The 21,030-nt window shown below is 36.8% G+C and overlaps 1 protein-coding gene and 1 long non-coding RNA gene across 11 annotated transcripts in view; one reads left to right on the top strand and one right to left on the bottom strand.

Annotated features, from left to right (window-relative positions):
- LOC124300810 (serine/threonine-protein kinase Doa) overlaps positions 1 to 21,030 on the top strand; it is a 50,607-nt gene that overhangs the window by 26,912 nt on the left and 2,665 nt on the right. For 7 of the 9 annotated variants that reach the window (XM_046755217.1, XM_046755234.1, XM_046755251.1 and 4 more), the window contains 8 exons: positions 312 to 594; positions 15,976 to 16,054; positions 18,026 to 18,092; positions 18,885 to 18,998; positions 19,549 to 19,639; positions 19,757 to 19,927; positions 20,427 to 20,556; positions 20,710 to 20,960. In XM_046755217.1, coding sequence (XP_046611173.1) covers positions 312 to 594; positions 15,976 to 16,054; positions 18,026 to 18,092; positions 18,885 to 18,998; positions 19,549 to 19,639; positions 19,757 to 19,927; positions 20,427 to 20,556; positions 20,710 to 20,960 — 1,186 coding nt within the window. Of the gene's footprint in view, positions 1 to 311; positions 595 to 2,521; positions 3,494 to 11,073; positions 12,512 to 15,975; positions 16,055 to 18,025; positions 18,093 to 18,884; positions 18,999 to 19,548; positions 19,640 to 19,756; positions 19,928 to 20,426; positions 20,557 to 20,709; positions 20,961 to 21,030 lie in introns of those variants that run through there. The other 2 variants (XM_046755274.1, XM_046755210.1) reach the window with 2 other exon arrangements.
- Positions 8,181 to 11,042, bottom strand: LOC124300938 (uncharacterized). 2 transcript variants are annotated; one of them, XR_006907368.1, is made up of 2 exons: positions 10,963 to 11,042; positions 8,181 to 8,342 (listed from the first exon to the last, which is right to left on the bottom strand). It is a non-coding gene; the product is annotated as an uncharacterized LOC124300938 (long non-coding RNA). The 2 variants fall into 2 exon arrangements; XR_006907367.1 differs by lacking the exon at positions 10,963 to 11,042 and adding an exon at positions 10,191 to 10,765.

Consider the following 21,030-nt stretch of genomic DNA (forward strand, 5'->3'; position numbering starts at 1 on the left):
ATTTTTTTTTTTTTTTTTGTGAAAATTTCTAGTTTTATTGAATCTACATATTCATTTGTCTTTCACTTGTTATACCAATTAGATACTCGGTAAATAAGACGATGAAAATAATCACATAAATTGTTATTGTATTGCGTCGTTCAGGGGATTAAGAACCAAAAAACCGATTGACCGAGTTTGAAAAATAATCTATCTCATGAAAAATCCATTTATTATTTATCGTTCTCAATGAACATGGATCGATCGGAACGTGATGTACCGGGAAAAAAAAAAAAAGAAAATAAAAATTTATAATTTTCTTTTCGTTTCAGTGACGAGAGAGTGCTGAGGTCTCGGGCTCAGCACGAGAGGGGAACGAGCGTCGGGCGTCGTTACAAACGGAGTCACCGTCGTTCGCCGTCGAGCGGACGTCAGCACAACACCCAGCATCCCCCGCATACCCAGCATACTCAGCACACGCAGCACAGAGAGCGAGCCCATCATGCACCGGGTGGATCGAGTCGTCGGACGCGTGCCCATCGTCATCACGGATCCGCATCGCCGAGCCACGAACCATCTCGACATCGCCACAGGTCACCCTCGTCCAGAAGTCAGGTCAGTCTCAAATCCGTGTCTCTTTATACTCCTCCGCCCCATCGCCCCCACACCCCACGCCCCCACACAACCCCCGTCATCGATGCTCTCTGTTTTTTTTTTTTTCACCCCCTCCCCCCTCGTCGTTGTGGGTCATTTGTTTTTTTTTTTTCTTTTTTTTTTTCCTTCCATTCACCTTGATTCGCGTGGCGGGTCGATTATCGTCGTATCGATGTATCGAAGATTTCGCGATGTTTTTTTTTTTTTTTTCTTTCCCCTCTTATCTTTCGTACACCAGTAACGGTCGCGTCACGATTAAAACGAAGGAAACTTCGATCAGGCTATTTTTTTTTTATTATATATAGTTATGTAATGGTGTGTATATATACGTATATACGCGCTTACTGCTCTTGATACTTGCACACTTGCTGGTCAGTTTACGAAAGGAATGATAAAGAAGATACAATTCAAAGGCTGCAGGCTGCGTGGTGGATGAGGTCGTTACAATTACGGTGAACATTTTTTTTTTTTTTTTTTTTTTTTTCACCTTTTATCCACGAGTATTATTATTATTGTTGTTGTTGTTAGTATATTACCTTTGACTAATTGGAAGAAGGGGGAAAACGAAAATTTAGCCATGTTGTAACTGTTTAGCAAAAAGAAACAAAATTATTTTAATCTATGCAAGTGACAACAAGAATAAGAAAAATCCTATGAAAATTGTTTTCACAATTAATTCACTATAATCGTAACTGCTATATCAACGATTATTTTCGTGTAAAGAGGAACGAATCCATATTTTCAGTAAAATTCATATTTAATCTCCTGGACGAAACAGGAGATTAACTGACGTGGTATTAAAGGTATGTGGAAAATTTTTGGACGGTCAAATTTGCTTTTGAAATAGTAATTTCGGTGAATCTAGTAGAATTCTTTTTTAAATCGTCGAATTTTCGTGTGTCGAATAAGATAACGTAACAAAAATCTACTTCTACACGCAGTCGAGTAAATTTTTTTTTTTTATGCCAATCAAGTGAATGACTTACAAATATATTCGTTTGTTTATTTCAACATGTAACTCTTGTAAACTGCTGACGATCTTTAGAATCTAGTGGTTTTCGACAAAGTTTCACGTTTCGTTATTCTTGTGGTAAATGATTTTTCTACATCGTCGGAAAGGATATTATTTTTCGGAAATACAATTACAACAAAGTTGAATTTTTATTTTCCCCACTTGTGAAAGCGATCAACGATCTCCGTTTTCGGGAATAAAACTTCGACTGAAAAGGAAAAAACAAAAAATTAAAAAAAAAAAAAAAAAACGTTCTCACAAGTTGGAAAATATTTGTATTATTAAAACTGCAAACAACACGAAGCAAGATAAAGAATGGTATGTTTTACATTAGTTATCATCTTGCATGCGTTTCTGTTTTGTATAACTGTCGAAGTGTGAAAAGCATCGATCGATTTCCCTTCGCATTGAAAATTGGTCCGGTATACTTGGGCGTATCGAGTAAAGCTTCAACTGCGAGCGGAAATTCCAGATTAATGGGAAACGTCTTTCTCTCCTTTCTCCTTCTTCTTCTTCTTCTACCTCCTACTCGAACTAATTTTAAGTACGGGGGAAAAAAAAAGAAATTCCGTAGCGTTCGTCGAAAGTGGCGCCTAGATTTAAAAGTCAACCGTACGAGATTTCTTCTTCGTCGTGACGAATCAACGATCGTGATGGTGTGAAATTTTTTTTAATTTTTATTTTTTTTTCTAAAATTAGAAAAATAAAAAAAAAAAAAGAAGTTATTTTCCGGAGGTGCAATTTCCACCAACATCGGCGTTGTTGCCGATGCTGCTTGTGGTCCTGACTTGTTGGTTGGCGATGGTTCGTTCTTTCTTCGTATCTATTTCTGAACGGTGGCTATTTTCGATGAAACTCGTCAGCCGCGTTTTGCAGCGTTCAGTGCGAGCTTGTGCCAGATGGCCGGAGCAACGTCGACCAAGATCTTACCGGCCAGCCGGCTCGCCGGAGGTTGACCACACCAGCAGCCCTGCAACGAGACGGCGAACCTTAACTTTTGACTAACAAACAACGCTGCTTCGGCGGGAGTTAATAATTATCGTTACTCGAGTCAGCGATATCATTGTAACGTCGGGCGGGCGCGTGCGGAGATAAATTCGAACGAAGAAAGAAAGAAGGAAAGACGGATGGAAAGAAACGAGGGAAAATGGAATAAATAAATCGATTGATTTAACGAAAAATAATGAAAATAAAAAAAATTGTAAAAAAGAAAGTAAATAAACGAGAAAACAAATATAAATATATAAAGAAGTGTAAAGCTTACCGCGAACAAAATCGCGGTTAACGGACGAACTCGATTAATTTTTTGCTTGTTTAGATGATCGTATCGCGCGATAATAAACGACGGTGGTGATACGGAATGTGTTGATTTTTAAAAAAAAAAAAAAAAAAAGAAAAAGTTGAAAAACACGAATCGATCGATGACGGTTAATTTTTTAATTCGCTGCGAGAAGTCGGGAGGAAATATTTGTGAAGGGTTCGACTGTATTGTTGAGGGAAGAATTTGAAGGAGTTGTGGGACGGGAGAGGGATTAAATCTTTGTCGATAATATGGCCAATTTGGACGCGAGATGGGCTCTGATGGGCCAGGGAACACCGCCCTCGAATATCGGTGCCTCGTCGACGATGCCGAATCGTCAACAACAATCTTCGTGGTGGCCGTCACAGTCACCGTCAGCTGTTGCTGCTGCTGCTGACACTAGCTGGGTGGCAGGCTGGAGGTTGCCGCAAACTTGTCAGCAGCCACCGATTATCGGCAACGAGTACGATGTACGGACATCGGACAACATTGATATCGAAACGAACCGAATCGACGTTACACCCGAATCCGAAAACTCTACGTCCGAGGTAGCGCTCGCTCTGACTAATAAAACACGCCTTTATGCATTTTGTGAATTAGGTTCGTTCGTAAAATCTTGATCTTTTTTTTTTCTTTTTTTTTTCTTCTTTTTTTGTCCGTTTAATTTTGCGCTCTCCATCCGTACCTACACGCGTATGTTGTGTCTTGTGTAATAACAGTTGCACAAAGTGTTGGTTTGAAATAATCGTTACAGAGGTGTACTAATATTGAAATGGATACAGTGGTTTTTGTTCACGCAGGCAATTTTGTTTTTGTTTTTATTTTTTTTTTTTTTTCTTATTTTTATACACAAGTTATTTGTTTATTTTATCTTTGTCGCGAGTTCCAAATTCAATACTCGGAACAACCGCACCCACGAGTTTGACAGTTGTTAACAATGTCGTGAACAACGTCGTCGGTTTTTTCTTTTTTTTTTTTCAGCTACTCCTAATCACGCGAACGTCGTGTATTTTTTATTCAACTTTTACACAGTTTTTATTTTTCTTTTTTTTTTCCTGTTCGGTAGAAATTTGAGTGTTTTTTTTTTTTTTTTTGTTTTTTTTTATCAACTTTATGTTCTTCAATAACCGGAGAAATAGACGAAATAATTGCTATTAGAATTTATCGATTTGTTAAACGATGTGCTGTTTCGATATTGTTTTTTAAACCAACCAAAACGAAATTGTCGTATTTATCTAAAAATGAGAAAATTAAAAAAAAAGAAAAAAAAAACGTTCATACCACAAATGAGAAATTTTTCTGCATTTCATTTTACCGTTTAAATATGCAATTTTGTTTGCAATATTTTCTGCATGTAATGCTGAAATTGTTTTTTTTTTTTTTTTTTTTCTTTTCCTTTCCGATACATTTAAAAGTTTCAACTTGTTGAATTTTGTCATCGTATCGTTGCTGGTTTCACGTTAAAAGGTCTAAAATCCAAGGAATTGAAACGTCTGATTGCGAGTTGCGTTACTACGCATTAAAGCTTTCGATGTGCTTCTTCGCCTTAGCTAGATTCCGATTTAACACTCTGGTGTATATTTATAGAAGGGTGAATTCCAATGGGATCGTTCCTAAGAAAATAAAAAACGAAAAAAAGATAAAGAAAAATCAGAGCGAACAGTGCGAAGGCTGACAGTTAATCTTCCAACGGTTTCGAAATTATTCGTATGCTTCGGACACGTAAAGTCGATGGAAAATTTAGATTAGGTTGAGTTAGGTTAGGTTAGGCTAGGTTATCGTCGACACCGACTCTGTTCAACATCATCGTGTAAATAAATAAACGAATGGAATTCGGCTCTGGGAAATGGGATTAAAAAACAAGACTTCACTCTTTTATATAATTTACGGAACAAAGTTTCAGTCGAAACTTCGGATGTTACTCGTACTTTAAGAATACGCGTCAGTTAATAGTCTCGAAGTGTTGCCAAATTTTATGTTGTACAGGGTGAAATTTTATTTAAATATTAAACCGATGACGTACAAATTTGATCGAATACGGTTTTCAAGTCGATCGAGGTTTTTATTATATTAAGTAACTTAATATCAAGCCCTGTATCTTATTGAAACACAAGTCGGAATTTATTTTCTCGTAATCCATCTTACATTGAATTATATAAACAAATATAACATATATATATATATACTAGCAGCCCATCCCGGCTTCGCACGGGCATATAATAATATTAAGTAATAATATAAATGTTATTTTTCTAGAAACTCACTGTAAACATTGTGTATTTTCTTTTATTATATTATTATATGCCCGTGCGAAGCCGGGATGGGTTGCTAGTGTAGCTTATATGACACGTTCGTAGATTTACCATAGCAGCGCCATCTATTGATTACTTACTCAACCCAGTCGAAAGGTATCGACATCTGTTAGAATCATTTGGAGTTAACAGATAATTGTGACTGTCGAATAATAACAGACAAATAATTAGCAATAAATTAAAATTGCGACTATAATTTGAGATTTAAACTATCCTATCTCTCAAGTTGGATCGAACTGCACATGGTGTGCGTATTTTATTATAATCGGTTAAGTGGTTTAGGAGTCCATTGAGGACAAACATCGTGACACGAGATTTATATATATTAAGATATATTAAGATATATATATATATATATATCCATGAGCTGTGGGAATCAAACTGATTTTGCGGACGCATTTTTTCCACGGTTTCGTAACTTGCTTGGATAGTTGGAAATAATTTGGAGAAGGTCTAATAATAATAAGAGTAACAAAATAACAATAACCTATGAGTTGAAAGCATCTGACGTGATTATCGTTAAAAAAATTCACTTGTTTTAAAGACTTTGAACGCAGGATGTTTTGAATCTTAAAATTCCAGTTGTATTTGTACGATCGAAAATGATTCTCTGAGATGAAAGAAATATTTCGCGAAATTTAAGCAAAGTTTCTGCCGCCACACAGAATTTTGCATGAGTTACGTAGAGTTGCTTATCAACTTCGACCGACCGCTTATATTGATACTTTACTAATCTGTCTTTCATCTGATATAAATATCTGCGAGTGTAATTTACAAGTAATATTTTAAAAACGAACATATCGTACGCATCCGCAAAAGTAATGAAAATAAATAGGCAAATTTTTGTTGCTTTCTTTCTTTCTTTTTTTTTTTGGATTTCTTTTCTCTTCTTTTTACGGAAATATCGATCGCAATGAACGAAATTTTGTTTATGCATCCGCGATATGTATATTATTCGATTTAATTCGTGTGATCTACATATATAATCAAATTTTTGATACACTTATATAGTTTAATTAATAGTGAATTTTTCTTTAAATTTGTAAAATAGGAGAAGTAGAAATTTAACTACGTCGTGTCCGTAGCTTTAAAATTTTCATGCCATATTCGTCAAGCTCTTACTAACTTGGCTTATAAATTTCGCTGTTGTGCGAACTTTTTACTGATTTCCGCCTATTCTTCTGTCTTTCCAATTATATAGTCCAAGTAAAAATTACGGAGGTCGCAAATACCTCATAAATTTCATTGCGATACCTTAATTGGATCTCGAGTGATCTGCGTTCTTATGCCAGACCCAAAAGGTCTTCATTTTTATAACAACAATAACAACAAAATGCCCAAACTCAACTACACCGTACGGTTCGATATAAACAGAGTGTATTTTATATTTTCAAATCCAGTGGACTCACGTTTTGTGAAAATATCCAGTCTGATAGAATATCGTTTTTCTTTGTGTTTTTATGCAATATGAAATTTCTGAGACATTAGGTTAATTATCGTAAATAAAGTCGTAGTTATATACGTGATTGAGAACTTTAACACTGAATATATAATATATACCGGGACAACCTCTTGAAAACTTGAAAATCAACCGCGCATGCGCGAGTTTTATCGGCTGTTCGCGCAGGCTGGCCATCCCATGTTTCAGCTGTCAAACTGTTTCTGGCGGCGATGCGGTTGATACGAATTTTTGAGGTTAGATTCTCAAATAATTGAGGTAGTGACTCGCGAAAGGTTTGGGAAGCATTTGTTGTTGGGTTGAGAGAGTTGATTCTTCGAAGAACGGTCGGAATTTAATGCTCATGCTCTTTCAAAATTCAAACGTACACATTTTGCGTACGTTGGCCCGCCTGCATCGCAGATAAAAAATATCACTGCGGGAAAATTTCGCCGGCCAATGAGATTGAATTATTTGGCGCATGCGCGGTTGATTTTCAATTTTTCAAGAGATTGTCCCGCTGTATAGCAATTATTAAAATCCGATAAAAACGTCAACGTCTAGAAAGATGAGATTATTTCCAGGGACGGAAGCTCAAAAAACATTTTCCCTTATCGGTATCGTGGGGGAAAAAAATGGTCAAATACCGTAATCGGCGTGATTATTTACTGAAAGAATAAAAAAAAACAAATGTGGTCCATATAGTTATCGCCGTGCGTCTAAATGCAACAGGTTTTTTTTTCCACATATAATCCGCCGCTCTAAATATATAATACGATAACGACGAGGTGTAACGAAAGCGTAAACTGTATACGATAACGTTAAAGATAATGATAATAATGTATTTTTTAAACGAGAAATTGTAGATTATTCAGTTGCAGGCGATGCCTCTGCTGCGGAGGCACGGCGAGTCCATGCCTCTGCGATTATTAATCCGAACTTTATTCGCGTTGTGTACGACTGTTAAATATCATTCGATACGATTGAACAAGAATGAAAGTGAACCAGTGATATTCAAAGGATAAGAACATTCTTATTTTCATCTATCCGGCAATTTCGCACGATTATTTCAGTCTGTGAAATGTTTGCCGTCGCTTTGGGAACAACCGCGCATATCTCGAGGGCTCTAAAAACCGTCGTTAACATATCTGCAGATCTATTTTTTCGCACAGATTATCTAAAATTCCGTTATGTGAGTTGATACACAGTATTATTTTATTATACGTATCAATTTAATGGGGTATTGAATTTCTTTTTTTCTTTCGTGTATGATACCATTTTAAGAAATTAGAGATACGATAGCCAGGCGGATAGATAGACAGTGTCAGATAAACAGGTAAACAGATAGACGTATAGATTTATATATAATAGTTAGATAGATAGATAGATAGATAGATAGATAGATAGATAGATAGACAGTTGGACGAACGGATAAATGAATATATAAATAGATAGACAAGTAGATTGGTAGATAGATAGAAAAGATGGATTTAAGATGTTTATTCGCTTTTGGAGTGAAAGAGAGAGAGAGAAAGTTTCTCTGTACTTATATACTTAATCGCATACAGACCGCGGAAACTATCCATGACCTTGCTGCTGTTGCTTCTTGTGGTGGTGGTAATGCCGTACGTCGTATGCTTTTCGTGCCTATAAATAAATCAATTTCAATCAACAAAATCGTCAACTAGCGCCAATTGCGCGCGAATCGTTATGCGAAAATGATTTATGTCGCATGTAGGAGACGTGAATTTATTATTATACTCGCGCTTGTCGTTACTTGAAAAACTGGATTCCGGCCACCTTCCTTCATGCTTTCTGTTTCTCAGTTATCGCCGGAATGTTTTTTTTTTTAATGGAAACATCCTCCGCCAATTTCTCGCCACGTAACGTAAAGTTTTCAATTTTCACCGACGCGAATTTTTTGGATTTTTTACATCAATGCAAATGCAGTATTTGCGAAGTATAGGTGTAATTAAGAGACGAATGGACAAAAAGTTTACACGTCAAACAATACGAATTCAAACTCGCAGGGTTGGTTGGTGGAACGATTGAAGTTGAGTTAAAATTTGTCGGAAATAATTGTATTATTGTGTACAATTCCAACCATATTTTTCGAGTCACATTGGTTATTCTTATCAATTTTCACGAACTTTGAACCCGGCGGCTTATACCGCATCACATGCATCAATATACGTATCCGAAGTCGCAGTTACAGTGATAATGATTGGATTTTTCGTCAGTAGTTACGCACGTCAGTCTTTGTCTAGTGTGTGTTGTTAGTAAAATCCAAGTAATATGTGCAGCAGGGTTTCATCGGTTATATAACGATGCAAAGAATATCAATAACGACGGTCCGTTAAATTTCGTACGTGAATTTAATTAATCTTATTGCGTACATGCCTAATATGTTCACGCTTCTATATAGAATTTGTTAACAGTTGCTTGATAGTTGATTACAAATTTTTTAACGCGGTATTAGTTTATCGCGATTATTTATACATGTAATCGGAATGAATCGAGATTCGTTTGCCAACCCTTTTCATTGATTGCTATTCTAGCTTCGTGTCAAAATGTTATAAACTGTCGCAGCGATTCTTACGATCGATTATAAATTTTTATTTCAAAATCGGCTGAAACTTTTCGATTTTTTGAACTGCATCCAAACGTTTATTTTTTTTGTCTGTAGTTTTGCGCTATCATTCACCAAGTTGTAAAAATGAAAATAGAATGTTTTCTACATATTTAATCAGTATATCATCGATGTAAAAAATAGGCGATTATGTCACGTCAAGTTTCGAACCAGACACTGAAGGACTACGAAAAATATTTCAACCTTCGAATTTCGGTTCGTATAATTTTCGTATTTACACACAAAATAGCTGTACAAATAATGATGTGAAACATCGTACAATAATGTGACTAGAATAATTGAACCGAAAATTCGACGTCATGATATTTTTCCAACTCAAGCAATGAATCAGGGCAATACTTACTTCTGCAATGCGTGAAGCTGATAGCAATACGTCAGGCTCTTGGTATACGCGAAGAGTTTGTAAAAATAACCCCGCTAGTTGATATTCGTTATATCTACTTTGAAGGATAGAATTTGCGGTGAAACTGATATTTCTGAAATAGGTGAAAATGTGAAAAAAAAATTTGATGTTCTCAGAGAAGAGTCGGAATTCTTTTTTCCATCATTTGATATAGAGAAAAAATAAACCCGAACGACGTTACGTCTTATCTGCGTTAATTCAGTCATAACGGCGAATTTGTAATAAAAAAAAAGTCATCGATTTAAACGTTGGTGAAATAAAGAAGAAGAAAAAAAGAACCACGCGATCGATTGCAAAAAAAAAGTTGTTAAAGTTTGAAACCGATTTCTTTCTGCCGTACGATTCTGGCGAATAAATAAAATTCGAGTGAAATAAAAGAAACGAAGGTGGGGAAAAAGGTTTTAAAATAAGTCGGCAAGTATAATTTACGTAATCCCAGTACCACGACCGTCGGCGACGGCGACGGCGACGGTGACGATGGCAGTGGTGGAGGTGGAGGTGGCGGCCTTCCTCGTCGACTACAGTGCTGCCTAGAGGACGACGCGTTGTTTGGTTGGAAGCAATTCTCCTCCTGGCTGGCCGGTATTTTTAGTACCACAGAGTATTTGGCGGGGCGGTTCGGGTCGAGACACGTCGACTAGGTTGTATCTTCAGTGCATCTCTCTCGCGGGACGACAACACGCGAAACCTCCTCATCATCCACTCACTCGCCTACTCCGGTCGTTTTTTTACCCCCGGCAATTCTCATCCTTATCGCGCGCGCGCGCCTCTAGATTCTCGTTCTGTTTTTCTCTCTCTCTCTCTCTTTCTCTCTGTCTCTCCCGTTTCGTTCCTCGACATAAGTTGGACGGTTATATTTTTCGTATTTTATTGGTTTCTTGTTTTTTGTTTTTTTTTTTCGTTTTTTTCTTTTTTCTATTATTTTCTAAATTTGTGGTGTCTTTTAAACTGAATCGCGTTCACCTCGCATCGCGGTCGTTTCTTTTATATTTTCTTGCTCTTCGTCGAGTAAGAGGAAAGAAGGAAGAAGAAGGAGACCAAGACGAAGAAGAATAAGATGAAGAATGACAACGTCGTTACACAACGATGACCGAGGTCTTGCGCGGTGGATCATCACCACCGTATTTCGATAATGAGGGTGCGTGCAGCATGCACTGTTATTTCATTCGTACAACGTGCACACTTCTGAATCGGTAAAATTGAGAAACACCTACCTAAACTATCGCCGCCGAAGCAGCATCGCCTCGTTATCGTGGCTCGGGGCCAGATAGCCTTATTCTTCTTTCTCTTCTTCTTCTTCTTCTTCTTCTTCTTCTTCTTCTTCGTGTTCCCATTCTTATTCATTCGGTGCTCGTAACCTCGAAAGTATCGTCATCGTCGACATCATCGTCATCAGTAGCAGCGGCAGCAGCATCATCAGCAGCAGCAACATTGAATAAAAAATCGAGAGTCACACGTGCGGGGTGAAGTTGAAGTGTCGAGTTGAAAAGTTGCTGTCGGTGACGATAACTCTTTGAAGTGACCCTGAAGTAACCTTGAGACACACAAGTGTGCCGAGCAAGGAAAGGACCGATAAGCGAAACGCTGGTAAAGTGGCTGGAAGGAAAATATTAAAGAAGAGACGGAGAGACTCTTGTTAAAAAAAAAAAATAAATAAATAAATAACCGGATACTCGCCTCGACTCCGCTATGTCATCCACGTCCTCGACGACCGCCGGTGGCCCAGGTCGTCAGGGATCAACGCGACGCAATCGTTACTCACGTTCGTCGACGACTAGCGTCACTCAGCTGCTCAGCGATTCCTGCTCAAGTTTACTCCAGCGTTTGACAACCCGCGTCCGAGGTCCCTCGAACACCTTATCGTCGAGCAACGTCGACCGCAAATCGTCCTCTTCGTCGTCGGTTTTGGGCAGCACGCGTACCCGCCTTGAGGACAAGTACTCGTCGGTACTTGAGCGTTACGGTTCGAGAAAGCGGGACGACAGCTACTCCCATCGATTGGATCGCGACCACAGTTACTACCGTCGCGACGGCAGTTACCGACGGGACGACAAAACGCTCGAACCGTCCTCGCCGACCCCTGTAACACCGAGCTGCGTAGCTCGCAGCGTACTTCTGGCTGAGAAAGCATATCCTTACGTAGCGTCCACCCCCCTATCCGTAAATCGCGAAAAGACGCCGGGCTTTCACCGGTCGGCAACCGATCGACGGTCGTCTCTTCTCTCCTCCGAGTCATTCAGGCGTTACGGCAGGCACAAAAGCGGTCACGCCGACTCGCGTCCCTCGTCACGCAAGGCTCGACCTCATCGGACGGGTCGCAGCGACTCGTGCAAGGCGACCGCTACGACCGCCGCTCATCGGCCGCAGCTCAGACCCGTGGAAATCGATCCGAGATCCATCGAGCGTAGGGAGATTTTTGAGAACGTCGATCCCGACCGTACGCCGACCGCTTTTATCGACGAGGCTGCAACGGCGGCTGCCGATCAGGCAGTTTCCGAACGCGAGGCCAAACGCAAGGAAATTCAAAGCTTGATCATGAAGTATGCCGCTCTTGACGATGTTCCTGTTAACAATAACGCCGCCGCGGTGGAAGACGCCGCTTCTTTTGTTCACAATAATGATAATAAAGAACAAACGAAATTGCTATCGCCACGACAGCAACAGCAGCAACATCAGCAGAAACAGATTAGCACCGCCGATTTAATCGCTTCGAAATATCATCGGGGGGCCGCGTTTACGGGCGCCGATTTACTCGCGACGACTGTAAGTTGTCGTCGTCTGCCGCGCGGACGATTTGTTTGGGTTTTAATTTTAAATTTTGTTTGATTATTCTTTTCCCTTTTTTTTTTTTTTTCTTTTTCTTTTTCATTCTATTATTATTTATGCACGCGAGTTCGCCGACCAACCTCTCGCCCTCTCGTTGTTTTTGTAAAACAAACGGAAACTAAAACTATTAATTGAAAACAAATTATTCGTAACCTTTTTTTTTTTTTTCACAATCTTTACAGTTTTTGCACACGAATACGTCGATATTTATGGATTAGTTTGAAAATTCGAAAAACAAAGAAAAGAAAAGAAAAAAAAAAAATAAACCACGAAACTGCAGAAAAAGACTTTTTTCTTCTAAATCAAACTAACCACCTGTAACGAACATTCCGCCTACCACGCCTGCCTGCGTTTGCTGTGAGAGTTATTAATTTATACCGTATATATAACGATATCGTAGTCTTTCTATAATAACAACAACAACAACAACAATAATAATATACTTAAAATGCGCTCGTATTTGCATTTTCCTTTTGTGTACATATTAATACATGTTTAATGTATGGAATAGACAATTTCGCAGTGTTGGACACAAGTTTTCGTCTATTACAGCAGGATATTTATAGACTTTGAATGAAACTTGGAATAATTTTATAACGATTCTTTTATACGTGCTGACGATTCTATACGCACGGTGGCCGTTATTTGTTTTTTCAGATAACTCGCAACGTCGTTTTCAAGAATTCATCATCACAAAAATCCAAGTTATTCTTATCGTTCAGCATTTTATTTCGACAAAATTGGTATCTTTTCTTAAAGAATAAATAAAATTAAAATTATTCACGTGATATGCATGATTCGCTCCAGTGCATATATCATCAATCACAAAATTTTTTCATAAGTTTATGTTTTAAAACGCGCTCGCCATTCGGTCGTGTCAGTTTCCAAAGCAAACATAATAAATCCATCGTTGAATCCTTCTTTAAATATCGAATACGTTATACACAGGTACACATTAATTTGTACCATTAAATTCACCGTGAAATATTTTTGGTTTTAGCTCAGCAACAATTCAAAATTTCACATGTTAGTTTCTAGTGGCACAGAGAAAAAAAGAAATTTTTTTTTTTTTTTTTTTAAGCTCCACTGCCTTTTTTTATCTCACTTTCTAGATGCATTGTACTTGTGTCTCCATTCGTTAATTCCTTGTATATAACGTATAGATAAATTTTCAACCGGTTTACAAGCGTTGGGGATGGATTTCATTTGGGTTTACCCGATTTGTTTCCTAACGCTTTATTCGATTCTTCATTTAGAGTGCAAGTTTTCATTTGACTTGTGTCTTGCGCTGCGTATTGACGATAATTATGCTTAAACTTTAAGAAAAATAAACTTTTTTTTTTCCACATAAAAATGAGTCCAGATGGATCAAGAGCAGTTACAATATATATATATATATATATGTGTATATACATTCAGAATATCACCGGATAAAGAATAATACGAATTTCAGTCAATTTATTGAAAACATTATACCGACACTACAATTCACGTATGTAAATCATCGATTACTGCGTGTGATTGACGCGAGTGTAAACGGAAGATTGAACAGTCCTTTTTGTTTTTAGATATATGTATACATATATTTTTTTTTTTTTTCATTCACGTTGTCGTACAATCGTGACCAGTCTAAAACGAATGTTAGAAGAAAAATTGCCCCGAAGTTTCCGGATCGCGGATAATCGGAATTTGTACGCGCGTGATGAAATTAATTAATCGACCATACTTTAGCAGTCTGTCCCAAATCTCTGTATAGCGTATGTTTTATTGCACGTTATAAAAATTTTTGTATGTATATATATGTGTGTGTGTGTATGTGTATATATGCGTCAAAGTCAAGGACATGTTTATACGGAGTATAGAATATGTACTAACGCGGTGGTATACATATGCATATATATATATATATATATATCTATATATAATACTTTATTATGTACAGATTACATTCGGCGTTGCGTAACAATTGGTTGTTATTATCATTATTGTTTCATGACATACGTTTGTTCCTTCATCAATTCATTCCCCCCCCCTCCCCCTCCCACGACATAATGATATTTCATATTTTCACATTACAACACGAGATGATTGATTCACATACATACATATATACATATATGATTATTACGATTATTGATTACTACTTGTTATTATAACGGTATATATTTACATATATATATACACACACACACACATTACAATATGTATATATACGTGTACATATGTACACATATACATACATAATAATATATAGAATTGCTTACATATACATATATGAATTGCATTTACAAAAAAAAAAAATAACAGAAAAACAGAGTACAATTTTTTTCTTCCAATTGTTTGCCTATTGTAAAAAAAAAAAAAAAAAAAAAAAAAATTTTGTGCCGATGGTAATTATGGTAACAAAATATACGTACCCGAACAAGTTTCTGACTTGGCAAACCATTTTGCCCTCTCCCCTTCTTTGTCTGATTGTTGGGTTACATCTCCGTTGTATTGGAATGGTGGGCTGCCCTTTGACGCGATGATGATGATGATGATGACGATGATGATGATGATGATGATAATGATGATGATGACGATGACGATGATGATGATGATGACGAATGGTCAATCAACTGGATTATGGTGGTAACGATGATGATGATGATGATGACGATGACGATACGGATAATTGATGATGACGATGATATGGATAATTGACGACGATGATGATGATGATGATGATGATGATGATGATGATGATGATGATGATGATGATGATGATGATGATGATGATGATGATGATGATGATGATGACGACGATGATGACGGCTGGAACACGTAAAAATACCCATCGTCTTCGGCCATCCCCTGTGAAACCTGCACGCACGTCCATCCGTTCATCTTTCCGTCCGTTCGGCTGCGTACCTTTTCATTGTGCCACCACACACGTACTCTATATGCAACAACGTGAACGTTATGCACTTGTCGCATGTTTGTGACACGTCACGGGTTTTTTTTAAAAAAAAAAAAAAAAAAAAAAAAAAAACGTGAACCGTTGACGATGACACTCGTGTGACACGTTGCGTTTTGTGGTCACGTTCCTCTAACGGGGATACGATTGCATTCGTTGTGTCGTGTTGTGTTGGTTTACATTGGTGGTCGCGCACGGATGTGTCGATGCGGTTATGGAACATGGGACGTGGACGAATTATTTGAAAAAATGGAATCGACGAATGTGGATAATTTGGGGATCCGTTTGACCTGGACCGGAACCGTTTTTCTTGGAATAAAACGACATATCCGCGGTGGGGAAAAAACCTTCTTCTACCTCCGCTTCTTCGTCCTCGCTCTTCTTCGTCCTCGTCGTCGTCGTTGTGTTGTGCGCTACCACGCTACTTCTACGTCCCCGTCTATAGAGCCCTCGACCGCCCTCCGTCGAGGATGACGAAGATGGCCATCTTGTTTACCGATCCGGCGACATCCTGGCAAATAGATGTTCGTGAATACGTGAATACACTCATTGTAGTAGATTTTAAGGCAAAAACCAAAAATGAACAAATATATATATACATGTATATATATATGTATATATATGTATATTATCTTGATAATGAGAGTACGGGGGTCCGGTACGGTAGCAACAGTATTGCTAATTGCCTATGTAGATGATGCTGATTGAGATATTACGATCTGAAAATAGTGCGAGAGAATGTAAAAATAAAAACGAAACTTGACAATATGTATATATACATTGAAAAAGAATAGAAATTATGAGAAATAATCGCTGCGAGATATGATAATTAGCTATTATACTGTCAAGCCGTAAAGTACCTCAATCTTATAGGCGTGAACGTGTTTCTCGCGACACGGGCACGTTTTTAATTATCTTTCATTCTGTTTACAATAGTTCAAAAGGCATTTTTTATTTATTTATTTATTTTTATTTTTTTTTTTCTCTCCTTATAGAGTTTCGCATTTCTTTGATTTATTTATTTATTTTCTTTTCTTGTCGAATTCTCTGTTCACACGTAAACTATAATCTTTCTTCTTGGATAAATTTTTTTTTTTTTTTTTTTTTTTTTCATTCCCATACATATGCTACGTTTCATCGGCACCCGCGTCTTCGATTTCGCTCTTATTGTCATATACGTGTCATATTTTAACGTTCCTTTTACAGATGCAGTTGTACAATATCGCTGAAAATAAAAAAAAAAAAAAGAGGATGTTATATACTAACATTTTTCGTAGCGCCATACGTTTATGTACACGCTGAAAGTTTGCAAACACCAAAATTTTATAATACGTTTCGGTCGAGATTCTTTATAATCGCTACAAATTTTTGATGAATTTATTTTGTTTTTTTTCTATTCGAATTTCTCTCTCTCTCTCTCTCTCTTTGTCTCTCTCTCTCTCTCTTTCTCTCTCTCTCCTGAGAACGGATCGTTGAGTCAACTGAGTACTGAACACTGATCACTGTATATATTTGTATGGTGCTGCGTTACATGTGTAACAGAAAAATTGAATTTCCTTTCAACAATATATACGTGTATGACATATGTATATGCTCCAATATCTCTTGTATTGACAATCTTTCTTAAAAATGAAGAGGGAAAAAAATTTTGTAACAGTCTTTTTTGTAAAACAGTAACGACTTATTTGAATACGTAAAACCTGTTGATCATTTTATTGTTTTCAATCACGATAAAGAAATTTTATTCATTCCGAATAAAAATAACTATTAATTGCATTAATAAAAAACATCTCTCATTAAGTTACGATGTGTTTATTTGTTCGTTGGAAGCGAATGGAAAAATTTATTTTGTGGTTAATGAATTTTTTGTTTATTTGTTTCGAGTATATTTTAATTTGTAGATTGTTCAACTTTGATATTGGAGAAAGTAGAGAAAGGAAATGATATTTTTAATCAAAGGATACGAATCTCGTATCAAAGTCATACGATATCGGAATGAAAGGAGTTTTTAGGTCTACCCGGAAACATAATCGCTGTACCTGGCCCATCGCTTTTGGAAGTGTCGCTATCCTAGTACAAGTCTAATAGCATACGAAACTGTTCGCTTCTAATTCTTGTACTTCATTCTTATTCACTATTGAATTTGGTAAATAATTTTGATTTTTTTTTCTGCTATATTCCTAGCTTCTTTTTGTTGTCTTCTACTATCTGTTAATTAGTTATTCACTTACTGCGTTGTTCATCTTTATTCCTTTGGACCATATCTTTATTTTTTCGGGTCAGCGCTGACCTTTTTTTATGGTTTTTTTTTTTTTTTTTTGTCATTATCTACGTTGCATTTTACGGTACTAAATAGTTTTTTTTTGAGTAGGAATGGCTAATCTTGTGGTGAGCGAGAACATGCCTATTTTTGGATACTTAGAAACCGTCTCGACATATTCCAAAAGTGATCGGTCCGTTTTTGCTCAATACTTATCCGCCCTTTTAATTTACAGATAAAGTACTGGCCACCCTGGGCGAGGGTACCTTTGGAAAAGTTGTCAAGGTTAAAGATATGCAGATGTAAGTTGATATTGATTGTAATATTATTTGATATCCGAATGTGCAAAAGTGCACCGCGTGAACATTTTTATCCTTTTTTTTTTTTTTTTTACTTTTCATATATATCGATGTAAACATAATTGTTATGGAAGATTGAAGTTTTAGGGCCTGATAAATTGTACAAGAAACTAAATTCATCTGATCTTCTACAGTAATGCGCGTATTTATCGTTAATTTCTAAATTTGTGAACAGTATCTGTATTTGTCAAGATGTCAAAGCGTTGTGTACTTAAATTCTGGGATAATTCTAGTCGCTGAAAGTTTCGGTTTCATTTTCTATAAACCGAACGTATTTTTCTCGTTTTCCTCGTTTGTTGGAAAATTATTGCAATGAAAATATGAACATTCATACGCAAACAGGTGCCGAAAATAGATAGACCCGGGATCGCTGGTTCGTGGTTGAAAGACGACCATTAGATATTCTAAAAATACTCAACGAAAATTTCAGCTTTGACCAGTAGAGACACTTAAACAAAGTACGTACCGGCAAAAGAGTTTCGATTATAACTTTCAAAACCACCGATACCTCTTGGATAATTAACTTTATACATCCGGAATGTATTTCGCAGGGATTGGATTTCACAGTGTTTAATTAAACAACGCTGAGGCATCTGATAATCTTAATTGAAGGGGCTGCCTGAGGCAGAAACCGAGCGATGTATTATCAATTCTTAATTAATATTACAGCGTAGATATTGAGTATATTAATGGTTGTCTAATTTTAATTCGCGTTTCAATTATCTTTGTGTACAGGGATCACGTGATGGCCTTGAAGATAATTAAAAACGTCGAGAAGTACAGGGAAGCTGCTAAACTCGAGATAAATGCTTTGGAGAAAATTGCTCTCAAGGATCCAGAGTGTCAACAGTTAGTAATTTATTATCCTTACATGCTTGCCTGATGCTTTATTCTATTTCTCCGCATTCGAAACAACGGAAAATTTCTATAATAGTATATCCAATTGTTGGATTTTCGAATTCATTACTTCACTTGCTAAACGGTAAAACTTGCCAACGCTCATCTTTCGATTTATAAACTGCGTATACACATCACTCATACTTCCTGTTTCGACTACGCATTATTCTTGTTTAGAACGGTGATTCAGTTGAGTCGAATTCTCGGAAAATACTGTCCGATCTGAAAACTAAATGGTTATTTTTACTTTATACTTGAGTGAAATATTGTTTAAAATATTTTATTGTAAATTATATTATATATTCAATCTTTTGTGTTTCAAAATTTCGTTTTCTTAGATTCAAAACTGTTTTAACAGTTGACTTTATGTAATATACACGGGTGTGCCAATTTTCTGACGTATGCGTGGAAATGTAGATTAGACGGAAATCTACAAATTTAACCTAGAGTCTAATCTTCCCTCGTTGTATTCGATTTTTTTACAACTCTCTTCTCCTTACAGCTTATGTGTGAAAATGCTGGATTGGTTCGATTACCATGGTCACATGTGCATCGCCTTCGAAATGCTCGGTTTGAGTGTGTTCGATTTCTTGGTAAGTTGTGTACAGACTATATACAATTTCTTTTGGAAAACGGAAAGTGGTGCGAGTTGAAATAACTTTCAATTTCAAAACATTGTACCATTTCAATTTGGAACTATCGTTTTTCAGAGAGACAACAACTATCAACCTTATCCTTTGGATCATGTTAGACACATGGGATACCAGTTGTGCTATGCTGTGAAATTTCTTCACGACACAAAACTCACTCACACTGACCTCAAGCCAGAAAATATACTCTTTGTTGATTCTGATTACGACATAGCTTACAACAACAAAAAGGTAAGATACATATTTGAAAGCCTTCGAATACCATATCTTTGTTCTGCAGCTAATCGAGTCACTAAAGATTTTGTAATCGTACTTTCCTCATTACTTTTTCATTAGTTTTGCAAAGTGTAACGTCCGTTATTTTCAACAGCCACGTTTAAAACTTTGCGATTTTACCAAGCCACCTTTTTTCATATGTGTTTGATTTTGCTACAATTAGAAGCTGTCTCAGTGCTGGAATAAATGAGAGACATTGAACTCTAATTTCATGTACAGAAATGTTATATTTTCAGATCATAAAATATTAAAAATTAAAATATAAGTTTCTGCTAGTATTGAAAATTTATGTACAAACTAATTGGTTAATATTTCGTTGACATACATTACCCTTTCTACATTCGTAATGTAATAAAATAACTAAAGTTGCACGTCAATATGAATTTCATTTCTATGTAACAACATATGTTCACCTAACGTATATACATTTCAATAAAAGTTTTTTTTATTCAAGAGGATAGATGTGAGGCGGGTCAAAAGGACAGATATTAGACTAATCGATTTTGGAAGCGCCACTTTTGACCACGAACATCATAGCACAATCGTTAGCACAAGGCATTACAGAGCTCCCGAAGTGATTTTAGGTAAGTTCTTCAACCATATTTTGCATCGTTCAAGATTGATTTTATACATAAAATATCATGAAAACGTGAACCGAGCTTATTTGAAAAAAATGAATATTCAAATTAACCGCAGGACATGTTACTACTATTTCGTTCATTTTTTTATTTCCACAGAATTAGGATGGGCACAGCCTTGTGACGTCTGGTCAATCGGCTGTATATTGTTCGAGTTATACCTCGGCATCACCTTGTTCCAAACGCATGACAATAGGGAACACCTCGCAATGATGGAGAGGATACTCGGAACAATTCCACATCGTATGGCCCGTAAAACTAAAACTAAATATTTTTATCACGGTAAATTGGACTGGGATGAAAAGAGTTCAGGAGGCAGATATGTCAGGGATAACTGCAAACCCTTGCACGTGAGTTACGAATACAAATTCTCCCCATTCGTTACCTTTTCTTTACAGCCGCTTCTTTATGTTACACGGC

The sequence above is a fragment of the Neodiprion virginianus genome, chromosome 1 (assembly GCF_021901495.1).
Source record: "Neodiprion virginianus isolate iyNeoVirg1 chromosome 1, iyNeoVirg1.1, whole genome shotgun sequence".
In the NCBI taxonomy this organism is placed as follows: domain Eukaryota; kingdom Metazoa; phylum Arthropoda; class Insecta; order Hymenoptera; family Diprionidae; genus Neodiprion; species Neodiprion virginianus.